The sequence below is a fragment of the Physeter macrocephalus genome, chromosome 9 (assembly GCF_002837175.3).
Source record: "Physeter macrocephalus isolate SW-GA chromosome 9, ASM283717v5, whole genome shotgun sequence".
Lineage (NCBI taxonomy): Eukaryota > Metazoa > Chordata > Mammalia > Artiodactyla > Physeteridae > Physeter > Physeter macrocephalus.
In genome coordinates this window covers 43,380,111-43,392,497 of record NC_041222.1, presented here as the reverse complement: position 1 = coordinate 43,392,497, position 12,387 = coordinate 43,380,111, and the positions used below count along the sequence as shown (strand labels likewise).

The 12,387-nt window shown below is 40.0% G+C and overlaps 1 protein-coding gene across 2 annotated transcripts in view; it reads left to right on the top strand.

Moving 5' to 3' along the window:
* The window catches only part of PGM5 (phosphoglucomutase 5), a 188,446-nt gene that overhangs the window by 19,059 nt on the left and 157,000 nt on the right, over window positions 1–12,387 (top strand). For both annotated transcript variants that reach the window (XM_055087150.1, XM_024126861.3), the window contains exon 2: window positions 7,027–7,189. In XM_055087150.1, the coding sequence (XP_054943125.1) occupies window positions 7,027–7,189 (163 nt within the window). The remainder of the gene's footprint in view (window positions 1–7,026; window positions 7,190–12,387) is intronic.

Sequence of the window (12,387 nt, the reverse complement as noted above, 5' to 3'; positions counted from 1 at the left end):
AGTGGTGAGAGTGGACAATCTTGTCTTGTTCCTGATCTTAGTGGAAATGGTTTCAGTTTTTCACCATTGAGAATGATGTTGGCTGTGGGTTTGTCATATATGGCCTTTATTATGTTGAGGTAATTCCCTCTATGCCTACTTTCTGGAGGGCTTTTATCATAAATGGATGTTGAATTTTGTCAAAAGCTTTTTCTGCATCTATTGAGATGATCATATGGTTTTTATTCTTCAATTTGTTAATATGGTGTATCACATTGATTGATTTGCATTTATTGAAAAATCCTTGCATTCTTGGGGTAAACCCTACTTGATCATGGTGTATGATCCTTTTAATGTGCTGTTGGATTCAGTTTGCTAATATTTTTTTGAGGATTTTTGCATCTATGTTCATCAGTGATATTGGCCTGTAGTTTTCTTTCCTTGTGACATCTTTATCTGGTCTTGGTATCAGGGTGATGGTGGCGTTGTAGAATGAGTTTGGGAGTGTTCCTCCCTCTGCTATATTTTGGAAGAGTTTGAGAAGGATATGTGTTAGCACTTCTCTAAATGTTTGATAGAATTCGCCTGTGAAGCCATCTGGTCCTGGGCTTTTGTTTGTTGGAAGATTTTTAATCACAGTCTCAATTTCAGTGCCTATGATTGGTCTGTTTATATTTTCTAGTTCTTCTTGGTTCAGTCTCGGAAGGTTGTGCTTTTTTAAGAATTTGTCCATTTCTTCCAGGTTGTCCATTTTATTGGCATATAGTTGCTTGTAGTAATCTCTCATGATCCTTTGTATTTCTGCAGTGTCAGTTGTTAATTCTCCTTTTTCATTTCTAATTCCGTTGATTTGAGTCTTTTCCCCTTTTTTTCTTGATGCATCTGGCTAATGGTTTTTCAATTTTGTTTATCTTCTCAAAGAACCAGTTTTTAGTTTTACTGATCTTTGCTATCATTTCCTTTATTTCGTTTTCATTTACTTCTGATCTGTTCTTTATGATTTCTTTCCTTCTGCTAACTTTGGGGTTTTTTTTTCTTCTTTCTCTAATTGCTTTAGGTGTAAGGTTAGGTTGTTTGAGATGTTTCTTGTTTCTTTAGGTAGGATTGTATTGCTATAAACTTCCCTCTTAGAACTGCTTTTGCTGCATCCCGTAGGTTTTGGGTCGTCGTGATTTCATTGTCATTTGTTTCTAGGTATTTTTTGATTTCCTCTTTGATTTCTTCAGTGATCTCTTAGTTATTATGTAGTGTATTGTTTAGCCTCCATGTGTTTGTATTTTTTACAGATTTTTTCCTGTAATTGATATCTAGTCTTATAGCGTTGTGGCAGGAAGAGATACTTGATACGATTTCAGTTTTCTTAAATTTATCAAGGCTTGATTTGTTATCCAAGATATGATCTATCCTGGAGAATGTTCCATGAGCACTTGAGAAGAAAATATATTCTGTTTTTTTGGATGGAATGTCCTATAAATATCAATTAAGTCCATGTTGTTTAATGTATCATTTAAAGCTTGTGTTTCCTTATTTATTTTCATTTTGGATGGTCTGTCCGTTGGTGAAAGTGGGGTGTTAAAGTCTGCTAGTATGATTGAGTTACTGTCAATTTCCCGTTTTATGGCTGTTAGCATTTGCCTTATGTATTGAGGTGCTCCTATGTTGCATGCATAAATAATTATAATTGTTATATCTTCTTGGATTGATTCCTTGATCATTATGTAGTATCCTTCTTTGTCTCTTGTAATACTTATTTTAAAGTCTATTTTGTCTAATATGAGAATTGCTACTCTAGTCCCTTCTGGCTTGCAGAGTTTCTGCTGAAAGATCAGCTGTTAACCTTAGGGGGATTCCCTTGTATGTTATTTGTTGTTTTTCCCTTGCTGCCTTTAATATTTTTTCTTTGTATTTAATTTTTGGTAGTTTGATTAGTATGTGTCTTGGTGTATATCTCCTTAGATTTATCCTGTGTGGGACTCTCTGCTCTTCCTGGACTTGATTGACTATTTCCTTTTCCAGATTAGGGAAGTTTTGAACTATAATCTCTTCAAATATTTTCTCAGTCCCTTTCTTTTTCTCTACTTCTTCTGGAACCCCTATAATTCGAATGTTGGTGCATTTAATGTTGTCCCAGAGGTCTCTGAGACTCTCCTTAATTCTTTTCATTCTTTTTTCTTTCTTTTCCTCTGTGGTAGTTATTTCCACTCTTTTATCTTCCAGGTCACTTATCCGTTCTTCTGCCTCAGTTATTCTGCTATTGATTCCTTCCAGAGGATTTTGGATCATCTTTACTATCATTACTCTGAATTCGTTTTCATGTAGACTGCCTATTTCCTCTTCATTTGTTTGTTCTGGTGGGTTTTCCTTGCTCCTTCATCTGCTGTGTGTTTCTCTGTCTTCTCATTTTGCTTAACTTACTGTGTTTGGGGCCTCCTTTTTGCAGGCTGCAGGTTTCTAGTTCCCGTTGTTTTTGGTGTCTGCTCCCAGTGGCTAAGGTTGGTTCAGTGGGTTATGTCGGTTTCCTGGTAGAGGGGACTGGTGCCTGTGTTCTGGTGGATGAGGCTGGTTCTTGTCTTTCTGGTGGGCAGGACCATGTCCGGTGGTGTGTTTTGTGGTGTCTGTGACCTTATTATGATTTTAGGCAGCCTCTCTGCTGATGGGTGCGGTTGTGTTCCTGTCTTGCTAATTGTTTGGCTTTGGGTATCCAGCACTGTAGCTTGCTGGTCATTGAGTGGAGTTGGGTCTTAGCGTTGAGATGGTGATCTCTGGGAGAGCTTTTGCCATTTGATATTACGTGGAGCCGGGAGGTCTCTGGTGGACCAATGTCCTGAACTCGGCTCTCCCACCTCAGAGGCACAGGCCTGACGCCCGGGCGGAGCACCAAGACCCTGTCAGCCACACGGCTTTTGGGAAGTCAGGTCTTCTGCCAGCATTCAATAGGTGTTCTGTAGGAGTTGTTCCACATGTAGATGTATTTCTGTTGTATTTGTGGGGAGGAAGGTGATCTCCATTTCTTACTCCTCCACCAGGAGACTTGAAGGTCTCCTCGGCAATTTTTATTCCCTTAAAAACAATAGAAAATTATTTCTCACTCACGTAATAGTCCAGTGGGGATTTTGCTGGTGAACAAAGACTCTTGTCCATCCTGTGAGTTAGGCACCCAGGTTCTTTCCATCTTCTTGCTCTGGCATCTCCTTGAGCTGTGTAGTCACCTGTGTTGAGTCTGTGTAAGGGGAAATAAGCAGTGAGGAGAAGATGTATCTACTCCTAACATCCTTAGCCCAGAAGAAACACACATTACTTCTGTTCTCATTCTCATGATAGTTTATCACTCATTGCGAGAACTGGTCATGTGGCCACACCTAGATGCAAGGGTGGTCTGGAAAATGTAGCCCCTGGCTGGGCAGCTGCTGCCCAGCAACAGTTCTGCCCTGTGAAAGGGGAGCATAACTTTTTGTGGACTGCTCACTAAGTCTGCCACAGGTGCTCGGTCTTCATAATAATCCTTTTAGATGGCTGAAGAATATTCCATAAGTTGATACATCACACTTTATTTTACAGGTTCTTCATTATTAGACATTTATAATGATTGTAAAAAAATTTTTACCTCTAATGAATACCACTGTAGGAAATGTCTACAGATACATACCTTTTTCCCCTTTAAAGATTATTTCTTTAAGAATAATCCTGAAAAATGGGAGAGAGAAAATTATGAACAAAAGTTACAAATATTTTTCACATTCTTGAATCTGCAGGTTTACTCCTTGAGGGTAGTGATTAATTTGTATTCATTACTGTACCGGCAGGGTCTTCTACATTGCCTGTTTCATGGTAATACTCAACAAAATAAGTTGAATGACTAAATAAATTTTAACAAAAGCATGTGGAACATGATTTATCTTGGCTCTGGATAAAATATGAGTGTAATTTTTGTCCTTTGTCTTTCCCATCTCAATCAATGGCACCACCATCCATCAAGTTATTAAAGGTAGAAGCTGTGAGTTGGCTCCTTTCCTCACTGCTCCTGTTTTAGTTATTTATTTCTGTGTAAGAAATTATGACAAAACTTAGTGGCTTAAAATAAACAAATATTTACTATTACTCACAGTTTCTGTGGGACAGGAGGTAGGTTGTTCTTACTCGGTCACAGTTGCATATTGTTGGGAGCTTTGTCATATGAAGGCTTGAAGGGCTGGAGGATCTAGTGCAAGGTTGCTCACCTGCACGGCTGGCAAGTGGGTGCTGGCTGTTGGTGGGAGTCTTCAGGTCCTCTCCATTCAGGTGACTACACAGGGCTCCTTGAGTGTCCTGGTGACATGGTGGCTTGCTCTCTTGGAGTGAACAATCCAAGAGAGCAAGGCAGAAGCAGCAATGTCATTTATTGGAAGTTACACACCATCACTTCTGCAATGTTCTACTAATCACTCATATCTGCCTTATTCGCTGTGGGAGGGGACCGCACCGAGGCATGAATGCCAGAACGCACAGATCATTGGGGGCCATCTTAGAGGCTGGCTACTATAGCACCTCTCTTCCATATTTCTTTCCACCCACATGTTCTGTTCATTCTCCTTCCAAAAATATATTCAAATGTAATCACTTCTCTTCACTTCTGCTGCCTCTGGTCTAGTCCAAGATGCTGTCCACACTCAGCTCTGCCATGAGAGCCTTCCATCTGATCTTTCTCCTTTTGCTCTTGTCAGTCTCTAATGCATTTTTCATATTGGCAGCCACTCACTCATCATTCATTCATTTTTTTCAATTAATTAATTCAACATATATTTATTGTGTACTTAGTATATGCTAAGTTTGTTTTAGATACTCAGAGTATAGCAGTGAAAAAACCAAAGTCCTTAAACTTATATATAGTGGGAAAATAAACAAATAAAATGGAAAATATTAAGGGGTAATATGTGTAATACAGAAGACTAAACAGGATAAAGTAAATAGAGGACAATAGAGAAATTAGGGACTTATGGGTGCCGTACTGTATAGGGCTGTCAAGGGTGCTATCTTTGATTTGTTGACATTGAAACAGTAACCCAAAGGATGGGGTGGGGCAGGCTTATGAATACCTGGATAAGAGTGCTCTAAGGAGAGGAAAGAGCAAATGGAAAGGCACTGAGCATGCTTGATGTGTGTGAGGAACAGCAAACCAGCCAGTGTGGCCAGAGCAGAGGGAGGGAGGGAAGTGGAGAATGGCAGATGATGGCGGTCAGATCATGTAGGGCCTGGTAGACTATGAAGACTTTGACTTTACCTGGGGTTGGTGGGAGACAAGGACAGTCATTGGAATGCTTTGCTGATGTGAATGACTTGCTTTTTAATACGATCTTTTGGATTGCTCAGCCTATGATCTTTAAAAAATGTAACTGATATCAGGTCACTACCACTGCTTAAAACCCTTCTATGGATTCCCCTTGTACTTAGAATAAAATCCAAGCTCCCTTAGCTATTATTACTATAATTGTTACTGTTATTATTAAAATTAACACCCCATTATTCTCTATCACAGAAACCTGCTGATTTTTTCCAATATGTATCCAACTAGTAATTACTACTACCACTACTACTATTGGGCTTATTTGTTTATAATCTGCCTCATCCACTTGAAAATATGTACTCTGGGGATGTTATGGAGTGTGGGTCTTTCTCTACTAAATTATCGCAAGACTGCTTTGTTTTTGGAGCCCTTGTGTTTGCCCTCAAAAAATTTTTTTTTTTTTTGTATATTTTCTCATTGTCATATCCGGTCAGTGACCTACTTCCAGCAATGCTATCGTTGGTGCCAGGGTAACTGCTGTTGAGCTGGACATGGGAGCTGGTTTTGGTTGCTGGGCTGTGTCGGTACTTCTCAAATGTTAATAGACAAATGAATTATGTGGAGAAGGGGTGGGGATCTTGCTAAATACTGATTCTTATTCAGTAGGTGTGGTGTAGGGCTTGAGGTTTTGCATTTCTCCCAGGCTCAAAGGTAATGCCCATGCCTCTGGCCCTTTGAGTAGCGAGGGGGTTTGATCACCAAACTTGGCTGAATGCTGGGAACAACTGTGGAGCTCAGGATCCCACCCCGAGTTTCCAATATAATTGGTCTGGAATGCAGTCTTAGTCAGTACTACTAGACTACTAGACTACTACTACTACTACTAGACTACTAGACTACTTAGTACTAGAATTTTCTAGGCTTCACTAATGATTCTTATTTGTAGCAACATTTGACAACCACTGGATTGGATGACGTTGGGCCCTATTTTAAAACAAAGCATATGGAGTAATGCTCTGCAGGGCTATGCTGTTTTCTTTCTTTTAAAAAAAAATCAGTTTTGTAGCTATAGAGAGTCTGGCCACACTGATGGATGACCTCCAGATCTCTGCCTAGCATGGCTGGATTTCTCCAATGTCCCTAGCACATGCTGCCAAAATAGGACTTCTGCCTTCAGGAGACTGGGCCTTCCAAGTGCAGTTGAGATACACTTGTAGACGATGAGGTTGTAGCAAATCAGTTCCCTACTGTGTGAGCTTGTGCTGAGGCAGAGAAGGAAGGTGAAGTAGAGAAGTGCTCTGTTTTTTTTTTTTTCTTGTAATTTCCAGCATGTACACGTGCGGTTTCTAAGCCAGTAACAAACTAAGAACTTCTCGTGTGATTCAAGCTAACCCTTTGGTCATCAGAAGTGGGTGTTTTTTTTAATATATAAAAAAAAATTTTATTTCATATTGGAGTATAGGTGATTAACAATGTCATTAGTTTCAGGTGTACAGCAAAAGCAGGTGTTTTAAACTACTGAAAATCAATGAGGCAGATCCCATTTACAGGTTAATAACTGACTGTGAGATGTGGGTGTCCCAAATGGTCTTGAAGACATGGGGAAGGAAAGGCAATGCCTGAGCTACCCTTCCCCCCACCCTCCTACACATGCCCCCCACCTTAACCCCACTCAGTTCTTTTTGCCAAGTGATTAGTGTGTGCTAACAGAGCCTGGGACACTTTCTCATTGAAATGCACTTCAATCCCATGTAACTGGATTGATTTTTTTTCCTTGGCTAATCTAGATTGGTCGGCTGATTATTGGACAGAATGGCATCTTGTCGACACCTGCTGTTTCCTGCATTATCAGAAAGATCAAGGCAGCTGGTGGAATCATCCTGACAGCCAGCCACTGCCCTGGAGGACCAGGGGGAGAGTTTGGAGTGAAATTTAATGTTGCCAATGGAGGTATGTGGTTCGGAATATGCCTTAATTGTCATGATTTCTTTCTTCTTATATTGTCATAGTCTTACAGTGACCCACTGATGGTAGGCAAGCGAGGCAGAGAGAAAATGGCTCAGAAAAATCTAGTGAGGTGCCTGTATTAGTCAGGGTTTTCCAGAGAAGCAGAACCAATAGGACACATAGACAGGCTCCAACCTACGATGGTTTGATTTAGAGATTTTTTGACTTTACAATGGTGTAAAAGTAATATGTATTCAATAGAAACTACTTCATTTGAATTTTGAAATTTGATCTTTTCCTGGGCTAGCAATGTGTGTGTGGTATGATTCTCTCTCGTGATCATGGGTGGGGCAGCAAATGCAGCTCCCACCCAATCACAAGGGTAAACAGCCAATACACTTACAACCGTTCTGTACCCATTCAATCATTTCTGTTTTTTAGTTTCAGTAAGTATTCAATAAATTATATGAGATATTCAGCACTTTACTATAAAATAGGCTTTGTGATAGATGATTTTGTAAAAGTGTTGACTAACGTCGGTGTCCTGAGCACTCTTAAGGTAGGCTAGGCTAAGCCATGATGTTAGGTGTATTAAATGCATTTTCAACTTATTATATTTTCAACTTACAATGGGTTGATCGGACTTTAACTCCATTGTAAGTTGAGGAAGATCTGTATAGAGATTTATTATAAGGAATTGGCTCATGTGATTATGGAGGCTGTGAAGTCCCAAGATCTTTGGTCAGCAAGCTGGAGGCCCAGGAGAGCCAATGGATGGTATGGTACTGATCTGAGTCCGAAGGCCTGAGAAGCAGCAGAGTGTAAGGTCCAGTCTGAGTCAGGAGGGGCCAGTGTGTCAGCTGGAAACAGTCAGGCGGAGAGTGGATTCTCCTTTTCTCAGTTTTTTGTTCTGTCTAGGCCTTCAGTGGGTTGGATGAGGCCCAGCCACACTGGGGAGGGCAATCTGCTTTACTCAGTCTACTGATTCAATTGTTAATCTTATCCAGAAACACCCTCACAGACATACCCAGAATAACGTTTAAATGAACATCTGGGCTCTCTGTGGCCAAAGCAAGTTGACACATAAAACTAAGCATCATGTTGCCCAGGGTGACATGACGAGGAAATGGCATAACGGTGTCTCAAACCCCTCTTGGTCCTCTGTACTCCTCAGCACAGTGAAACGGTTGAAATGTTGATACTTATCTGACACGGAAGGACTCTGGATTTTAAAGTTGGAACAGACCCTCACAATCATTTAGATCATTCCTGTCATTTTATAGGTGAACAAATCAAAGCTCTGAGAGGCTGTTTGCTCAAGGTCACATGGTCAGACAGATGACTCCTTAGCATAAGTCCTACATTCTCTCTTTCCTATAGTGTTGACTTTCTCTCACTGACATGCCTAGAATTATTTCACTTTTTCTTATATTTATAGAAATTTATAGTTTGGAAGTCCTAGTGGGGTGGGATACATGTATAGGGCTGAATTAAAATTTTTTTTGAACATACGTAAAGGTAGGAAGGATAATAAATGGATACCATGTATCCATTACTTTGTTTTTCCATTTTGCTTATTTTTTTCCTCTGAAGACTTTTAAGGTAGATTACAGCATGAAGATATTTTGCACCTAAATATTTCTGACGTCTCTTTAAAATAAAGACGTATTCCTATATAACTACATGATCACACCTAACAAAAATAATACTAATTCTCTAATATCATCTAAAACCTAATCTGTATTCAGAATTTTCCAAGTATCCCCCAGATGTTATTACATATGTTTTGTTCAAACCAAGATTTATCCCAGAGCCATGCATTTCATTTGTTTTTTTAAATTTTAATTTTATTTATTTATTTTTAAAATTAATTTTTATTGGAGTATAGTTGCTTTACAATGTTGTGTTACTTTCTGCTGTACAGCAAAGTGAATTAGTTATACGTATACATATATCCCCTCTTTTTAAGATTTCCTTCCCATTTAGGTCACCACAGAGCACTGAGTAGAGTTACCTGTGCTATGTAGTAGGTTCTCATTAGTTACCTATTTTATACATAGTAGTGTAATTATGTCAATCCCAATCTCCCAACTCAACCCCCCCCCGCATTTGGTTTTTAAGTCTCTTCAGTCTCTTTTAATCTAGAATACTGAGTCTTCGTGTATATGTGGGTGGGCGCTGAATTTTAACCCACAACTGTTGCCATTATGAAGCATTCCTGGCCCAGGCAAAATAGCACGTCCTGAAGGGGAAGTACATGATTGCCCCCTCCTTGCAGCCATTTTGGACATTATCTAAAGAAAGAACATTACTCACATCAAGTGTTAAAAAAAAAAACACCTTATGAAGAGCCTCATTCTTGAAAGTGTGATTCAAGAAACCCTGCTTCACTAAGAAGCACACCTAGGGCCAACATCTAGTCTTGCAGCAGCTACTGAATATTTTAGGAAAAAATATGCAATGCGTAGGTGTTCTGCACACTGATAACACGGGACATTTCATGAGCTCAGAAAATGGCAATTTTGTAGAGCAATGTAGTATATAAGTTGCCAAACTAAATAATGTATTTAAGCATTTAAATTAATGTCTGACTTCGTATCTTGCAAGAGAATCTCAGTCATCTCTATGATAACTTGTGAGGCATAAAAGGGGAAGACATTATTTAAATAACCATTTCATAGACCGAATTACAGGAGGTTATGAGACCTGTTCAGTCATATCCTGAATAGGGGGAGGGGGTTGAACTTATCGTTTAGCCTTTAACTCTGTTGAAAGTCCTTCCTCTTACATTTAATTCTTCATGTTTACATGTCTTGGCATCATTAATGAGACGAACATTCCTGATGGCATAGAGAGATTCAGTTGGTTTCTTCCCACTTAGAGTGAGTTTTACCATGTTATCCTTCATCTGAAGTTGCAGACATTCATCTCTTCTATTGGGTGTCATACAAATACATCTTATGGCATAAGTTAAAAGCGAAGTGTCTATAGAATTAGTAGGCACATCCAGGGAAATAGGACACATCTAATGCTATGTTGCTTTTAAATTATTTAGAGGACAGGACCTTTCTGAGCATGTTTTTAAATAGGGGAGAAGGTGCTAGAGGACAAAAGGAATCAGTAATAAAAGTACTGATTTTTTTGAATAATTACAGTGTGCCAAGCTTCATCGTCAGAACTTTACATACATTTTCTCATTTAATCCTCATGGTTTAAAAAACTTGCCCAGGGTCACAGAACTCATAAGCTGTGGAGCTCATTTGGAGCCTAGATTCCAAGAAGTAGGTAGAACTTCTGAGTAAGAAGGCAGAGATGAGGGAAAGAAGCACTTTGAGGGTGCAGAGTGGAAGTTTTGGGAAATAGTTGCCTATATCTGTTGAAAAAAAAGAAGAGGAAATGTAACTTGCTAAGATAATGGGGAAAAGATAGAGAAGGGTATAAATGGAGATGTTTTCTAAAAGGTCCTCTGGGAAATTTGTTGAGGATTCCTGAGGGGTTGTGAGGACCGAGTTGAAGTTAAGCAGTCTCATTCTTCGGGGGAGCCAGTTGGTGTAATTTCATGACTGCCTTCAGCAATGCATGGGGGGAGTATGGGAATAGCAGCAATGGAGGAAATGATGGTGATGTCCCACGACTGGGGAATGGCAGTGTGGGCATGGCAGAACATAAGGTGGGCTGGTAGTTGTTAAGAGTGTCTGAGCTGACATCAGACTATTAGGAGTCAAACCCAGCCTCTGTCACACGAGTGATATGACCTTTGTTAAGGTCACCTTTTCCAATTTCAGTTTCCTTATTTGGAAAATGAGGATACTAATAATTCTTACTTCATCTGCTTTTTGTGAATGCTGAATTCCACGTATGATGTGAAATGTGGTATGTGTAAGTTTCAACAAATGTTGGCTTGTCTTATTATACTAACAAAGGCAAGGCTCAGATGCTAGACCACAGGGTCCTTCTGGGATAAGAGACCAGTGAAATGAAATGGACCGATGGCCTGGGAGTAATCAAGTGATGTTGGGCATCAGTATAGGAAAGAGGAACAGGTTCACAGGGGTACAAAGTAGGGTAGATGAAAGATTAGGAATTTGTGGGATTAAGATACTCAAATTTGATATTTTTGCAAGAAGCATATCAAAAGACAATAATACTTATTGTATGACTGTACTAGGAATTGACTAAAATGAAGAGGGAAGTCACTGGAGTGGAAGATGTCAAGAACTGGGAAGATGTGAAGGGATGCAGAGGATGTTGATGAACTCAGAGGTTATCAGTGTTGCTTTTGGAAATCAGTGTGCTTTGGCAAACAAACTCAGATGGAGACTTTTAAAATGTGATGGAAACATCCCAAGAACATAGTGTTGTGCCTGGGAGGCAGAGGGATAGACATGTATCATCTGGCAAGCATAAAAAAATGCAAAAACTAAATAACACTATTTACTTTTTAAGTTTTGCAAAAGAATAAAAAATGGTAAGGAGTGAAGTTGAGAAGGGCTGTGTTTACTTCTTTGTGGTCTTCACTTTTCCTATACGAGAAAATGTGGGTAAAATCTGCTAGGCTCTTTTTCATCCACTGAAATGGTGCTATTGCTATTCCTTTCCCCCCTCTCCCCCCGCTTTATTGAGATGTAATTGATATATAAAAAACTGGCACATATTTTTTTTTTTTTTTTTTGTGGTACGCGGGCCTCCCTCTGCTGCGGCCTCTCTCGCTGTGGAGCACAGGCTCCGGACGCGCAGGCCCAGCGGCCATGGCTCACGGGCCCAGCCGCTCCGCGGCACGTGGGATCCTCCCAGACCGGGGCGCGAACCCGGTTCCCCTGCATCGGCAGGCGGACGCGCAACCACTGCGCCACCAGGGAAGCCCAAACTGGCACATATTTAATGTATGCAACTTGATGAGTTTGGTCATTATTCCTTTTTATATGTTCAGTGGACCTTTTTTGGGAGACGGCAACAGTGCTATGCTCTAAGGCAGCACTGTCCAATAGAAATATATTGTGAAGCAGCTCATGCAGCTCAACATCAATAAAACAAACAACCCAATCCAAAAATGGGCAGAAGACCTAAATAGACATTTCTCCAAAGAAGACATACAGATTGCCAACAAACACATGAAAGAATGCTCAACATCATTAATCATTAGAGAAATGCAAATCAAAACCACAATGAGGTATCACCTCACACTGGTCAGAATGGCCCTC